The sequence below is a fragment of the Thermobia domestica genome, chromosome 9, assembly GCF_964235325.1.
Source record: "Thermobia domestica chromosome 9, izTheDome1.hap1.1, whole genome shotgun sequence".
Classification (NCBI taxonomy): domain Eukaryota; kingdom Metazoa; phylum Arthropoda; class Insecta; order Zygentoma; family Lepismatidae; genus Thermobia; species Thermobia domestica.
This window is the reverse complement of record NC_137462.1, coordinates 90,057,925-90,075,348: the sequence shown is the minus strand read 5'-3', so window position 1 is coordinate 90,075,348 and position 17,424 is coordinate 90,057,925. Positions and strand designations below refer to the sequence as shown.

The 17,424-nt window shown below is 39.6% G+C and overlaps 1 protein-coding gene across 2 annotated transcripts in view; it reads left to right on the top strand.

Annotated features, from left to right (window-relative positions):
* The window catches only part of Hpd (4-hydroxyphenylpyruvate dioxygenase), a 74,269-nt gene that overhangs the window by 25,436 nt on the left and 31,409 nt on the right, over positions 1 to 17,424 (top strand). For both annotated transcript variants that reach the window (XM_081771529.1, XM_081771530.1), the window contains one exon: positions 17,023 to 17,127. In XM_081771529.1, the coding sequence (XP_081627655.1) occupies positions 17,023 to 17,127 (105 nt within the window). The remainder of the gene's footprint in view (positions 1 to 17,022; positions 17,128 to 17,424) is intronic.

The window sequence follows — 17,424 nt, the reverse complement described above, 5'->3', positions numbered from 1 at the left end:
TAATTAATTAGCTTTAATTATCGATAGTTGAACTTACTCAAACAAGCTTAGTACACCCACTAGAGATAATCATGTACCCGGGACGTGCAGCGAATGTTTATAGCACTGCTAATATCACTAAACATGGATGTTCTAAGATATCTACTGAACTGAACATTCATTGATATCCATTGTTGTTACACGTTATGTTCTTGTTTAAACATCTAAGATATAATCACAAGACATGTATGCTCACATTGTACATGTGATTTTGGTAAATATATATATATCGGAAGGATGGATCATATTGAGTACGGTTCTCGATAACGTACAAAGAATTACATTTTTTCTCTACATGAAGAAGGAAGCCACTGAAATGTTTCTTCGCTCCAAATTTGAACTGTCACATTTTTTAAACTTTCGATTAAACTGGGAAAGAAAGTTCAACATCCCCATGCAAATCAATACAATGACATAAATTACCAAAGAAGCTTCCCCTGCAATCGATAGGTACGTTTCCGATATTAAACTATCTGCAACAGTGGCGTGTGGTGCTGTTTCCGATCGAGAAACAGGTCATGAATAGTAATACACTCTTCGGCATGCATTGTCAAACATAAGGTAATATTAGCATGGTGCAAATATGGATGCAAAATCAAAATATGAGCGGCTGCACTGAAACACCCTATTTTTTTTTAGTAAGTGACATTTAATTGCAAATGTATCTTACCTTAGCTCCGTTTGCCCCCGGCAGTGTGCGAGGAAGAAACACTGTTCACTGGCACTTCAATGTGAATTGGTTAAGAGTAGAACATAAATCCTATTTTAAATTGACTATCCTTGGTTCCGCAGTGTAAAATGGCCAATCTACACAAGTGGCCAAAATATGGGGTAATACTAACACATGGCTCCATGGTAGTGATATCAAATTAAATGGCCTAGCTACACAGTGTCCTAAGAAACATTTTTGTAAATTGCTATTTCGAAATATATCTGTACGATCTGCTTATAAAGCACTTTCATATCGTATTTACATGAAAGATATGAAGTTTATTCCGACTTGATGTTTATTTTCCTCACATCTTGAGAAAAGTTAATTTCAGGGGAGATGTAAGAGTTTCTGCACTTAGAACTCACAAGGGAACCTTCCGAAAATGATAGTTGCAGTGAAAGATGTGACCTATGCCAATTGAAAGAGCTGTAACAGAGATAAGCATTCCCAAAAAAATTAGCTGCCCATAGCAATAGGTTCAAGAAATATAAGGGGTGGAAGTTCGGGAAACAGCAAGGTTGGACAAGGGAAAAAGTGCAAATTCCGAAGAAAAAAAAAAACGGGGGCACGGCAAAATACAATGCTGACAAGTGATGTATAGAAAGAGACTTGCCACAATAAGGAACAAATGAAGGCCACCAGTGAGGTTAACAGTGTTGCCAACTGCAATGAAAAGTACATGTTTTGCAAAGAGCACTATATAAAGTGAGTGCAATATTCAGTGTCAACCTGTCATGTAGAACATAAGATATGGCGTGTATAATCAGCGGTACAATCTAACAAAAGAAAATAAAAAAACAGAAGTACGAAAAATACGGAAAAGACTAACTTGGCCATAATGCGCCACATTTGATGATGTGCATGGTACTTTCATGCACAAAATAAGAAAGCACCAACTATGCAGGAAACCGACGTACCTAGAGTCGAAAAGAAAAACGAGTTCCAAAGTTGGCAACACTGGCCATGAACCTGCAGGCAAGTCTAATATAGTTAGGCCACTCGCTTCACAAAAAGAAAATTTCGGCAACAGGCATTAGCCTTCGCATCATTTGTACATGCTCGTTCACATTGTACGTGCAATTGTTCGATGAGACAATGGTCCAAACAGAAGATACATTTGCAGTGAGCACAGTGGAATACTGCCAATCCGTCACACATGGTACAATGATCGCCTGTGAATGTCTCGAAACAGTACTCTAGAGGTGTCGGAACATTTGGTGGTCTTTCTATCACATATCCACACATGTAGAAAACAAACATAATCAAAGGCTTGATCTGCTGTGTGTTGCTGTCTGCAGTACTATCACTGCCTATATGATATATTCAGTGTCCCACCTAATTCTGCGACTGAAATAATTTCAAAGCGAAAAAAATGTGACACATCCAGTTGTGCAGGAATGAATCCATGTCAGCGGGCGACAAACTTACGTGAGACGCAAGTGCCCCCAAGTCTCCCATCATAGGGTCCCAGGGGCCAACTTCAAAATTTCAAATAGCACCATCGGTCGAGTTATATTTCTTTCGATAAATCTTGGAATATGCAACAACGCATATCAGAAATATTTAGTATATGGGATTTCAAAATGGCCGCCAAAAATATCTGCTTGGTGACAAGAAAACGTGCATTTTTGGCTGCCATTTTGAAACCCGTGCTTCATATAGCAAATGTTTCTTATAGGCGATATTGTATCTATCCAGAGAAATATCAAATCTTTCAGGTCACAAAGTTTGGTGGGACACCCTGTATATTCCCACATACGACCCAACCATGACATAATGTTCACTACTTCTATTATCGGTTGTTGGCTCAACCCAACAATTTAATGTTCCCAGACTTGACATTGCCTCAATCACCTTCCGAGTGATGCCTGTTGCCGGAATTTTCTTTTTGTGAAGCGAGTGGCCTAACTATATTAGACTTGCCTGCATGTTCATGGCCAGTGTTGCCAACTTTGGAACTCGTTTTTCTTTTCGACTCTAGATACGTTGGTTTCCTGCATAGTTGGTGCTTTCTTGTTTTGTGCATCTAATATGCACAGCTCGTGATCAAATGTGGCGCATTATGGCCAAGTTAGTCTTTTCCGTATTTTTCGTACTTCTGTTTTTTCTATTCTCTTTTGCTAGATTGTACCACTGATTATACACGCCATATCTTATGTTCTACATGACAGGTTGACACTGAATATTGCACTCACTTCATATAGTGCTCTTTGCAAAACATGTACTTTCCATTGCAGTTGGCAACACTGTTAACTAGGGATGGCCACAAAGTTCCGGTTCCGGCGGAACCGGTTCCGCGAGGAACCGGTTCTCTGAGATCCGGTTTTTAAAACCGGTTCTGGAACCGGTTCCGGACCTGGATCCGAAAACCCGGTTCCAGAACCGGATCTTAGGAACCGGTTCCAGACCTGGATCCGAAAACCCGGTTCCAGAACCGGATCTTAAGAACCGGTTCCAGATGTGGATCAGAACACCCGGTTCCAGAACCGGATCTTAGGAACCGGTTCCAGATCTGGATCTGAAAACCCGGTTCCAGAACCGGATCTTAGGAACCGGTTCCAGACCTGGATCTGAAAGCCCTCAAAGACCTGTAAAGGAAGCACAAAGTTCACCTTCAAAAATAATGCAAAGAGGACCATGCACTTGTGCCTTCCCCGCCCAGACCCGCTTCTGCCCCCAGAAAAAAAAATTTTTGGTCCACCAGTGGGTGTTTAGCCAAATGAGTTGGCCAGTTTGCCTGTTTAGCCAATGAGTTTGCCAGTTACCCACTTTATTTAGCCAAATGAGACAAGCTGCCACCGCCTGGGCGCCTGCCTGTCGCTTCCACCATTTCATCTAGCATACTGTTCACAGCTTGCTAGCAGCTCGCGTTTTGCGTAGGGATGGTAACAAAGTTTCGGTTCCAGCGGAACCGGTTCCGCCAGGAACCGGTTCTGTTTTCAGAACCGGTTCCAGACCTGGATCCGAAGAACCGGTTCTAGACCTGGATCCGAAGAACCGGTTCTAGATCTGGATCCGAAGAACCGGTTCCAGGCCTGGATCCGAAAAACCGGTTCCGGGACCGGATCTTCAAGAACCGGATCCGTTCAGACTGGCCATCTCTACTGTTAACACCACTGGTGGCCTTCATTTGTTCCTTATTGTGGCAAGTCTCTTTCTATACATCACTTGTCAGCATTGTATTTTGCCGTGCCCCCGTTTTTTTTTTTTTTTTTTTTTTTTCGGAATTTGCACTTTTTCCCTTGTCCAACCTTGCTGTTTCCCGAACTTCCACCCCTTATATTTCTTGAACCTATTGCTATGGGCAGCTAATTTTTTGGGAAAGCTTATCTCTGTTACAGCTCTTTCAATTGGCATAGGTCACATCTTTCACTGCAACTATCATTTTCGGAAGGTTCCCTTGTCAGTTAAACATTATAAAATTCTCATAATATGGACAAGATATAGGTTAAATTCATAACTTTCCTTGGATATCCATTCGTATCAAAATAATAATAAAGAAATCGGAAGTTCGTTATATTGTATATTCTAAATATACACGAACACGAAATTACAAGTAATATCATATGGACGTCTGGAATTGGCTGCAGACTTGTACGGGACTTGTTACGCTGACCTTTCTGATGCATCTATGAACTATCAGCAACTTGATTCTCCTTCATGTTTTAATGAAGGTAAAGTAAAGTTTCAATCAGAGATGAATCTTAATGAGCTATTGTCTGCAATTCTTCTGCTGTAAGATGATTCATAACGATTACATTCAACTGCTTAATGTGACATTGGCAAGTTTGCAACGAGAGCTTGCCTCAACGCGTACCATTGCTTACTATTCGAATAGCAATGCCATTTAGTATAGTTATTCGTATAATTGTACAGATAATAGCAATTGATTTGCATTTGGCAGGTGAGTGTTGTTGTTTAATGAGCACACCACATAAATAAAAAGTACGGGCCTCCGTACTAAACTTTTTCGCTCCAATTCTTTAAACTAAATTATATTATGCTGCAGTTATTAACGAAACATTCTCTTGTGAAACACAAGCAAAACTCTAAGGGGTTTTCGGAAAACTTCGTCCAAAGAACATTCGCTCTCAACAGTAAGCTATCGTTTCTCCATCTTTTCCAGAGAAATGTCTTATACCACTGTATAGGGTTATTGAAAATTTATTTATGAACTATATACAAGATCATTAGAACCGTTTTCCAGAAAATCGCAATTTATTATTTTCACCTTATTTTAAGGGGTAGGAAGAAAATTTTAAAAAAATGAAACTCGAGAATCGCATACAAACCTGAAAATTTGGTTCACATACGTTGAATGATACGGCCATTAGGTGGGTACACATCAGGACGAAGGGACGAACAGACGTCGAAAAATCACTTTTTAGGTATCTATGGACCATGATATGCGTAAATCCGTTGAAATCTCGAATTCGATTTTTTTTCCCACGATCGCCATACTTTCTCTTCTTTCGTCATTCGAAAATAAAAAGGACATGTAGAAAATAATAATAGTAATACAACTAGCACGGATGTTGATTGCATGTCTTTAGGTGGGTTATTTGTGGTGTTGTGCAAGTTAATCGCAATCTGGAAACAGTTTTGACACATTAACGTACGTCACATGTGGATTGGAATTTAGCGTCCATTTCAGCACCGAGGCCATATGAGACGTAGACCTATGATTTAAAGTGAAATCCGAACCACTATAATACATTGAAATTTTAAGGCTTTCCCAGCGAGAATCAAGTCCTAATAGTTATTACGCATTACATATTCCTCTATTTTATGTTACATTTTGTATTCCTGATGCATTTACGTATTTATTCTGAATATATTTATGTTATTTGTTTTCTGAAACTTAAACTAACTCTATGAGTTAAGTAATCGGAAAGTTCTTCGCCGTAGAAAAATCCACCTCTGAAGTATATTTTGTGTCAAGTAAATCTAGTTGTACTTGATGATCCTGAAGATCCAAATTTATTTATTTATTTGCCATTATTAGGTCTATTGCTTCCTTTGTTACAAGCACTACAGTTATATTTTACATTCTTCTGGTATCTACAAGGGTCGTTCAAGGTTGACCGGGATTTTCGTACATAAATAATCGGTGAATAGCCGGATCATGATGGAACTTACGGGTGACGTAATGTATTCCTTCTAGAGTAACTAGCGCCCAGCATGAAGTATTTGGCGCATGCGCAGCAGTTGCAGCGAACATGGCGGCAAGCAGTGTCTGTGGCTGTGGAGCAGCGATGTGTAATCAAATATCTTGTGAAGGAGAAAGTTAAACCAGCTGAGATTTTCAGAAGATTGCAAACACAGTATGGTGAACAAACGATGTCACGTACAAGAGTGTACGAATGGAAAGGTCATTGCCGTCCGCTGGACAGATCATGGCAAGTGTCTTCTGGGACATGAAGCGTGCTATCCATGTGGATTTTGTGGACAAAGGGAGCATAATTAATGCCCAGTATTACTCCACATTGTTGAGTAGTACTGTACGAAAGTCCATTCGCAAGAAAAGACCTGGGATGTTGTCTAGAAATGTCATTCTTCTCCATGACAATGCCCGTCCTCACACAGCCAATGTGACAACAACAACCCTGGCCGACTTGCGCTGTGAAGTTCTGCCCCATCCCCCCTACAGTCCAGATTTATCTCCCAAGTAATTATAATTTGTTTGCATCCCTTAAACACCATCTGGGAGGGAAGAAATTTACAACAGATGAAGCACTGCGGAACGATGTCCTCCAGTGGCTACGACAGCAACCAAGTTCTTTCTACGCCAAAGGAATTAGGGAGCTGTCACAACGATGGCAACAGTGCCTCGACGCGCACGGAGAATACTTTGATAAGCTGACATAGTTTGGTGCTTCTCGTGCTATCTGTTTCCTCTGAAGAAATAAAAGTCCCGGTCAACCTTGAACGACCCTTGTATTACACATTCAAAGGTAGAAGGAAATATCTTTTAAAAAAAGAGAGAGAGAAAGAAGGACTTTCAAAACTAATGAAACAATGTGATACAATATTTTACATGTATTGAATAATACACAAGATAATAAACAAAATACCTATTTTGATTGTGAAAATCAAGTGCATAATACATAAATAAAGTGCAATTCGTGGTTTTGCTTGTAAAACACTTTACTTTTAGTTTGTATTATACTGTAAATTATATAATTGTTGGAGCATAATCTTTATTGCAAATCAAACCCTCAAAAGGTTCCTTAAAAAAATTCCTCAATATTAATACGTCGTATTTGTAAATATACTATTCTCAAGATAATATCATAATGTTTTTATTAAGTTTTTGTAAGTAATTTTCTTTATTGGTGAATTTTCATATAAGAATAGATAAAGGACCTTTATGAAGTTGATCGCCTCACTATCCTCTCCGTAAAGCATGCCTGGTTGTATAGATAGGAAAGAGACATTGCATTTATTTAATCGATTGCTCGACTGGCATGTCTTTTGAGTATTTTTCCACTGCTACTAGCGAGACAGAAATTCATTACTGCTATAATATAATGCGTTTCAATTTAGGTGTAGCTTGTTTGGAAAGTGTGGTGTAGAGAAACCGGTTACTAGTGTCTAACAGTATGCTCTCTGAATTACAAATGATGTTTTAAGGAGGGGTAAGAGGGAAGCAATAGATTATACGATCACTAGGAAAATTCCAGATCAGAAAACAGGTTCAGGTTCATGAGATGTGCTTGAGTACCGATATAAAGTTATTACTCTTTTAACTACGTATTATTCATTGACTATGGCCAATATTGACAAAGCTAGGTTGTATCCAAGGAGCATGTTGGCAGTAGAATTTGCTTTCGGAATTCTCAAGTTGACGTTACATACGAGTCAAATGGTGTTTGCATATATCTAATGACAATCAGTCTTTCTAATAATATTTTTAGGTGTCCTTGAGACTTCAGGCAAAGTAACTATTCTTTTTCTAGACTAGAGGAGCTTAAAATTTCGATACAATACATGGAAACTAACTGCGGAGGAGTATTTTGAACAGTTTCTTTTCTTTCTTTTAAAAATGTGTCAATAGCCCTCTTGCAGTGGGAAATCCCCATCTTAATATAGTGGCATCGAAAATTGATTCTGTTTGCATGAATTAGGCTTCATTTGTGAGCCCCGATGTTACATCGTTTTTATCATAATTTATTACATAAATATGTGATTTCTACGGTGATGTTTATAAAACTTACTTTCCAGATCTATCTTCAACTATACATAATATTTCAACAAAAGTTGTTCTTAATCTTTTGGAGCTCTTTCTAGTTAGCATATGCATAAAAAATTCTATTTGTTGGAACGAAAAGACAGCATTAAAAAAGAAAATGTATTTTCAGATGTTTAAGAATGTTACTAACTTCCTGCTTACCCGAATTGTTAACATGCTCGACTCAGTGTGCATGGTCGCTGGTTCTATTCCCGGTAGCAATACTAAAATTTCCCGGTGTTGACCCAGCATCAGAAAAGAATTGGAGAACTACGTGAATTAAAAAGTAGCAAACTCCAGTCGAGATGGCCAGAAATAATAGCACCTAGGAGCCGACGCGACGCGCTGATGACGTTTCACCCATTCAGTGTGCTCCTTGTGATCGGCTTAGTCCTTCATCGGCTGTAGTGCCATGAAGCTTACTTTAATACTTCTTTATATGTGTTAGCGAATTTCATCAGCAGGGTTTCTTCCAGATTTGTTCGGAGGGGGGATCAAAATGTGAAGGGACTGCACTGGACACTGGAATTAGAAGTAAATACTTAGGTCTATATGGGACAGAAAACATCTGTAAAAGGAAACATTAAAGAAACTAACAGACATACTAAACTAAACCAGAATTCATTCGAAAGAAACAGTATCATATTAAATGATAACATTTAAATGTGTTTAAACCGTAAAATTTTCATTCTGCCTGTTTTCTGCCTGTTTTGGCTCTAAGTCGGAGACATACTAGCAACAAAATCAAATATTCACAGTCCGCAGACTACACAACGAAGCATAGAAATGTACTAAAAACCACATGCAAATATACTATACGAAAAAAAAAAAGTCCACATTAATTAGAAAGACGGCAAGATTTCTAATGTTATCCTGAATATTAAGTCATTGACAAGGTAGTGGACCAGACAGATAGTAAGAAGGAACGATAAGCGGTGGACAAAAGCAATTTTTGGTTGAATACCAAGAGGTAAGAAACGGCCTAGGGAACGTCCCTATACAAAGTGGTGTAACAAAATCGAGAAACACTGCAGAGTAAAAAAAAAAAGAAAAAAAAAGAAAGATCTCCAAGATTGAGGATGTAAAGTAAAATTAAATTAAATTTCTAGTATAACCTTTCACGGGTATGCACCGAGACGAAGAGGAACAGCGATGATGAGATTGAATGAAATGTGGAATGAAGAAAGTGGGAGGAAGCGGGAGAATCCCGAGAAAAACTCCACCCACGGCGTTTTTCCACCACAAAGTTCACGTGGAGAGAGCTACGGTTAAACGAGGGACCATATGTAGCTGCCAGAGATGAGATCTCTACCATTGAGCCCCTATAGCATTTAATTGTGTTTGATAATATGTTGTATTTTTCTATTTGAGTTGTAATATTCTTATGGATTTGATTTTTTTTAAAAAAATCACTAATAATTTTGTTATTATTTGCATTTATACGTATTATAGAGCTGTTATAGCAAAAAAGAAATACCTATTATAGATAGAGATGTTTATCAATTTAATGGAATCACTTGGAGCTGGAAACACGTCAGTTATCTTGATCTGCAACGGACAAGTGGCGACCGCAACGCAGGGTCGTTGGTGTTGGTATGTTAGACAAACTCTGTATTATGTGTGGAGCTGTAGAACAGCAATGTTCAGTGAACTGGGCAGACGGTGATAGTGTGACCTTTCTAATTTCCACAGACGACAAATTGTTGGCGCTCGATTATGTTGTGTTAGAGTGAGAGAAATGGGAAGTGTGTTGGCTATGTAGTAAGAAACAGTCTCCGAAGCGATGACGGTCTATAAATTTCACGACAAATCCACATCAACGAAGATAAACAGTTGTCAGAAGAAAAACTCCAATGAGAGGTCAGCATTAAAGCGGATTGTCACGTGGCGCGACTGCGAGTAATTGACGGGGGCACTCAAGTAGCGTCTTCTACAGTCTGTATCGGCAACCACAATTCGCAACGAGTTACATGACAGACTACAGAGTTCGGCTACAGGGGCAAAACCGCCATAAGGGACCATAACGCTTTAGCACGACGCCAATGTTGCTGCTAACATACAACATGGGCCACTGATGACTGAAAACGTGTTCCATTCGGTGAGTTCGATGAGTCATCGTTCACTTTATTTCAAACTACAGGTTTTCAGTGGGTTCTGTGCTTATACTTATTGTCGCGTCGATGTCCGTAATTATATCGCCATTTTACAGGACATGTGCATCATATTGTGCAGATGTTATTCCCGAGCAATGACACCATATTCCAGGATGCTAAAGCACCCATTCACACAACTAGAGCTCTTGAGACGTAATTTGAGAAACAGTTAGATTAACTTGAACACCTTTCTTGGCCTATCCAATCTCCGGACCTGAACATAGTTGAACACCTTTGGGTCATTTTAGACACACAAGCCTGGCGCAGATTTCTGCCTCCATCCTCACTTACGGCATTGAGTTACGCCTTGCACTCGGAATTATGTAATATGCCACTCCATTTGCAGCTCTGGATTTGTATAATACGGAAGTCGCATCGGCAATGGCGATAAAACTGGCTTTGTATCCTTTCCCTGTTGAAAAATTGCCACATGGTCTCACTTTTTGTCACTAGAGAGCAAGCGATGAAGGATGGATGAGTTCAGACGCCGAGTGAGCAAGGACAAACAATCTGTCACTCGTTGTTCCTTGTTGGCTGCCGACAATGTAGGTGGTGCCCACTTACTTAACTTGTATAACTTCCCTATCCCATGCAGGTGCAGTCTAACTTTTTCAGCGGAAACATGGAAACTTTCTGCAAGTTCTTCAAATATTAGACTACTATCCTCCTTGATGGCTGCTTTCAGGGCCTCGTCATCCAACACATGTGTCTGTCCACTGCGAGGTTCATTCGAAAGGCTCACATCTCCCGAACGGAATTTCTAAAACCAATGCCCGGTGATACGTTCGTTTACTGCATTCTCTCCAGATGCCTGTTGTACGCGGCGACTTGATGTGGCAGCTGAGGCCTTCTTTAAAGTCATACAACCAGTGGTCGAAGTGAGACGGTATGCGGTGGTATGCCATACCGCCTCTGGTTTTTACGTGATGAAGGCATATCGCCTCTGGTTTTTCAGTGATCAAGACATACCGTCACTGGAGAGTACATGATAAATACCTTTAATAAATCCATTTTTATACACAGTAATTGTCAAATAGTTTTGCACGTCAAAAATTTCTTTCTTATGTATAAATAATTTCTAAGTTGACAACACAGACATTTTTATCTTTTTCCTATCTTTTGTTTTTAAAATGAGATGTCTTCAAAGAATTTCATCTAGTTTATATTTTGATGTGCCATATTGAATGGTTTCTTTCTTATGTATGTGTATGTCTTCTTGCCTTAATGCATATAAATGTCGTGTTTTGAACATGGGCGGAGTTAGGGGTTGTCTGCTTTGAGGGGCGGATCTTCCGGAAGTTTGGAATACCCATACTCGAATGGGGGTCCGGGAGTTTTCCCACAGGAAATTGTTAATATAAAAACTCGGTTTTTGAGCATTTTCGTGTATAATTCTCTATAATACAATATTAGGAGATTTTTTTTTTTAATTTTTCAGAGTTGTTGGCGGAGGATCAAAGACTCTCCATGTCCTTCCCCCACATAACTAGAGAGAAACTCTCCAATGGTTTTTAGTCATTATGTAAATAGAAATGCAATCTTTCAGGCAACATACTCCCACTGTATTTCAACATTTATATAGCAGGTATGTCGAGTCAAAATCAAAATAAAACTTACCACCTCTGCTTTTTTACCTCTTCGAACACTGCATACAACAAACACACTCAAAGAAGTTGCTTCGATACCTCAATCTCTCTTCGACATTGGACTAGCTATGACTGCTGTGTGTGAGCAACATGCCTTATTACTGAAGATCAGACTAATTCCTGATAGCTTACAAGCAACGTATGGAACAAGGCGGGATCAGATCAGACTCAAAATTTGCTAAGAGGACACATAATACAAAAGAATTAAAATGCCAAATCGGAGCTGCCCACATCCAGAAACACAGAAGATATGTTCCGCAACATCACGCGACAATGTAATATAAGGTAAACGTCGTAAAGTATTGAAACAGAAAGGGGATCGTGTGAAATATCAATGTCGGATAAAATTGGAAACTAAAACCAACGACCCAACCTCTGATAACGTATCGTGCATGGTATGGACGTGAATAGGAATTTATGCGAGCAGAGGATGGAAAAACGACTGAAGTTATATTCTTAACGCGATCAAATAGAAACGGCCAAAAGACTCCAAAACACATACATGACGCAACAAAGAAACGCACACTCATAGAGACAAACAAATCCGTTTAATTCAAACAGAGGATAGATAAAAAAAAAATCTAAAAACACTTCATACAGGACACGTAAGTTTGGCCCTCCACTGTACAACACGTGTTGCAGTTGCCTATCGTTTTTTGTTTTCAATGTGTCATGTGGACCTTCCTCTTCCGTCAGCAGTAACCAGTTCACCTGTGAGTGTCGTGGTGTGGTAAAATGGGCGACCTGACAGACTTCTAAAGAGGCATGATCGTTGGTGCCCGTCTGGTTGGAGCTTCAGTGGCAACAGTGGCAAACACTGTGGGGGTACCGAAAGGCACTGTGTCCAATGTCACGAGGACATACACAGTTCATGGGCAAACGACGCCTGGAAAGCACAACAGTGGTCGAAAGACAATCCTGTCAGATAGGAACCGGAGAGCATTAAAACTGATTGTAGCAGCTAAAAAGAAGACCACTGCAATGAAAATTACGTCTGAACTCAATTCCGGCCTACAGAACGCGGTTTCATCGAAAACAGTGCGACGGAAACTTCATAAAATGAAAATTCATGGCAGGGCCGCTATCGCCTGGGCCCTGGTTACAGTAGTAAATGCGAAGAGGCGTATCCAGTGGTGCAAAGATCACAAGGCATGGACTCATGAGCAGTGGAAACACGTAATGTGGTCCGATGAATCGACCTTCACCTTGTTTCCAACAACCGGTCGTGTTTACGTATGGAGAACACCGTCGCAAGCCTATGATACAGACTGTCTGCTCCCAACTGTAAAGCATGAGGGTGGTTCTGTTACAGTATGGGCAGTGATATCGTGGTTTTCTGCAGGTTCCATTATATCCCTGCATGGAATGATGAATGCTAAGGCGTATGAGGCCATTTTGGGGGACCAGGATCTACCCATGGTCCAAATATTATTCCCTGATGGTGACGGCATCTACCAAGGTGATGTACCATTGTTCTCTGTCACGCTGCAAAAACAGTGAAATTATGGTTTGAGGAGCATGACCAATAGCTATCACACCTCCCCTGGGTCCCACAATAACCAGATCTGAACATCATTGAGCCATTGTGGTCTGAGTTAGAAAGGCGTGTTCGGTCTCATTACCCTCCACCAGCATCCCTTAAGGAACTGGAGCATGTTTTGGAGGAACAATGGTACAAAATTCTACACACCATGATTCAGGATCTGTATACGTCCATTCTACGTCGATCCAAACTGTTTTGGACGCAAAAGGAGGCCCCGCACTATACTAGGTATGATTTTCACACTTTTGCAAACGTTTTAGATATACATAATGGACGACCGTTGTTTTATTCCGGTAGATGAGGCAAGGCTGTGTTTTCGAGAATATTCAACACACTGCTACACAAATACGCAGACAGGCATTAATTTTTAATATGACAAGGTGTGTGGTGTGTGAAGGTTGTACCTATTGTTAAAAATCTCGGCAGTAGTGGCAGTGAGTAAAGAAAGGGATGACACACAGCTCCCGCAAACACCAAGCAGATTTTAATCACATAAAGTTCTTGGCATTTGTCTTTACAACATTCAAGCTATCGTAGATTGAAACAAAAGTCAGTTGTGTTGTACTAAAAAGCTATGTCTTCTGCTAATCCAGTTAGTTTCCAGCCGCATTGATTCGTCATGTGAAATTGTGGACAACAAAATTGGTTGTATACCAGTGAATGCACCTTAAGAACGGTGAATCGCTGGTGAAGATTCACGTTGGTATGATCATGCAATGCCACCGAAATCCACAACAGAAGACTTTGTGTATTAGTAGCATACATTCGCAATACATTTCGCGTTTTGTTTTCAACAGAACTTTATCACGTTGTTCTTTCCATTTAAACAATGTTCTCTCCGAGGGAGAGTTGCGGAATCTGTGTTTCATCGAGCGAAGTCCGATGTGCGAATGTTTGGCGTCCTTTAACACCTTTCACGTCAAGCCAGTGGTGTAACATGTTAACTTTGTTCTCTACCATGTAATATTGCCTATTAAGTTCGTTTGCACTCGGTTCATAGTCACTGTAGTACGAGAACAGTGTTGCATGTGGTTCGAGTGAAGAATCAATCCAAGGCAGCGTGCCGTCACGACTATCCGCAGCATCCTCTTCACCCGTTTGGACCGGACCAGGTTCGTACTCGTAGTGAGTCTCATTCACATTCACTTCTGTTACATTGTAGTTATTCAAAATCTCCAGCATGTGTTCAGCTGCTTTTCGTTCGGTCACTGTCGGTTCTGTCGATTGGACGTACCCTTGTTTTGAAAGCACACTTTACATCACTAATACCATATTGAGAGGGGTTCATCATTGCAGCTCTACACTGGGTTTGTAGATGAACAATAGTGCGGATACATTCACTAAACAGAATATTGCGCGTTTTGACTCGCGTATGCCACAAACACACTATTACTTCTCACTGGCCGGCCCCTGCTGTGACATTCATTTAGTTCCATCTGTGCAATGAAACCATTAGACACAATTCGAGTCGTCTCATTGTGTGGTAAACTAGCCCTCTCGTGGGAGATTACAACAACTCATGGAACACATCAAGTCAATGCGGAAAGCTGCCTTTCGCTGATATTGTGACTCCAAGACCGTCGAAAAACAGTGTAGCAAACTGGAGAAAGGAAAAGAAATAGTCGTAAAGAAATGTAAGTTAGAACATGACTAGACTTTGTCATCCGTACACACTTTGTTTCAGATACTGTTGTTTAAACAAAAGTATGCCGAAATGTTCTTTGTTCACACAAAACATCAAGAAAACTGAACAAGAAACATACAAAACGTTGTCTAGAAGTGGGCTTTGTTCCAGGTAAGTTGTACTTTTGATCACCAATCCAAGATGATATCTCCCACACTCCAGTACGAGCTGCCGATTTGCTGTTCCACAAGAGAAAGTCCTTTGTAGCTTCATGTAGTCTCCAAATGAGTGCTCGTATCGCTGGTTGCAACTGTGATTCTCACTGTCCCAAACTGGGACCTAATATCCTCGAAGGGCATAATGCGTCAATGCGGAAGCATTTCCACGTATAGACACTGTCACGGTTACTTGTTGCGTAACATTGCTGTGGCGTCTTGCCCTATTATTCTGTTCTTCGTATATACGTTTATTTTACCCGAATCTTCCACACTTCGCCCCGTCCACACCATTACACATATGTTTTTCGCGATTACATAATTGTTTTTGGTTTTGCATCATACCTTAAATTGATATGTTACACAACCCCTTTCCGTTTCAATACTTTAAGCTATATCCACGAAAGCGGCTTTAAAGATGGCCGCCAAGTCAGTATTATAGCATATCAGGTATCTTGATATTACCCTTGTGCTACTCGTCCTTTTCCTTTTCGACATAAACGAGTATTTTGCGACGTTTACCTTATATCATATTGTCGAATGATGCGTTATGTTGCGGAGTATATCTCCTTTGATTTGGATGGGAGCAGCTTTGGCATTATTTCTTCTTTTGTATTTTGTGTCCTCTGCGCGAAGTTTGAGTCTGACCTGAATCTCCCTTGTTCCATACGTTGCTTGTTAGTGGGCCCGTGCGCCATTTCGTTCCCCTCTGTGACCTCATAATTAATAGAACGTCAAAAATGGCAAAAACTTTTTAGATTATCAAGTATTTACATATAAATGCTAGGTCTGATTACGTTGTAATAATAGCAAGCGTTTAAAGGGCAATTCTCTGAGGTAGTCGATCGCTAGAAAGAGCAATTCAAAACACGTACACAGAGAGTAACCTCAAGTATCGTGATTACCCTCTGTTCCCAAATCTCTCATACACTTCAATCAGACTTGCAAACTCCATTTTAAAATAACTCATTATTTTGGCTGGACATTCCTCTTTGTATACAGGAATAAATGTCCATATTTTATTCTTAATTATTATTCTTCATATATTAATTGGGAAGACATGTGAATTTGTGGCTACATTATAGCACCACCCCTGCTTGGTACAATTCACGATCTTAATGACTCCATTGCACGTCGTATTAGAGTTGTTTTAAGGGTGAAATGTGGTCCAACGCTATAATAATCTGGCACTTTTTTAAAGATGTTTTCATTAAATTGAAAAGTGACTGCACATCGTAAGTAATTATAGAAAACTCATATTGCTCGTTTTATTTTTAATTTCTAAATTTAATTTTCATTGTGAGCTCTTTCCCGCATTTTTCTATAGCTTATTATACTTAGAGATTTTTGTCGACAATTCCCATCAGAAATTTAAGGGAGTTGAGTACATGTGCCATCTTTTTTTTTTTTTTTTTTTTTTTTTTTTTTTTTTTTTGCCCATTGATTTATAGGTGGATGCATTCTTCTAGGAGGACGTTGAAATGAACTGGAATTTTAATGGCTTCTATTTCCTGATTTTTTTCTGCAGATTTATTTAAATGTCTCTTTTTGTGAAAGTTAAATTCTAGACATATGCGTAATTTTATTTTTATAAGCCAATTTTAATTTAAATAATGTTTAATTTACTGTGTATATAATGCAAACGCACTTTGGCCAAATACAGGAAATTTAGTTAGACTTGAAGAGGAATCACTACTCTTTTCAAAGGAAAAAGTAAAACATTTCTTCATACAAACCAATGTGTTCAGAAACAAAGGTGCCGTAGGTACTCAATATCTTTAAAGGAGAAAGCCAAAAAGTTGGTTCCCTTATATCCAGACTATTAATATTTTTGTTTTTAACTACCATTTCCCTTACAGGCAGCAGCTCATTACTGCGCGCGTCTTGGATTTCAACCATTGGCCTACAAGGGATTGGAAACAGGTTCCAGAAAGGTTGCCGCTCATGCTGTGCAGCAAAACAAGGTATGTTACTACGACCCGCTCGGGAGAGTAATACTCCCGGAAGTACGTTTTACCGCGCGCTACTCTAGCCAGCTGTTTTACGCGCTATCCTAGCCAGTTGTTTTAAGTTGGTCACAAAATTTATATCATGAAGTACAAGGGGAACAAAACGAGCCCTATATCGTGGAGTACAAGGGCATAAGTACTACAACTACTTATTTGCAAAAAAAGTAAATAAATCACTTTTTAAGTATTATTTTCATATTATTTTAATTTAATAAGTGTTACAAAAATGTAAAAGAAAAAAATCCTCGGGCC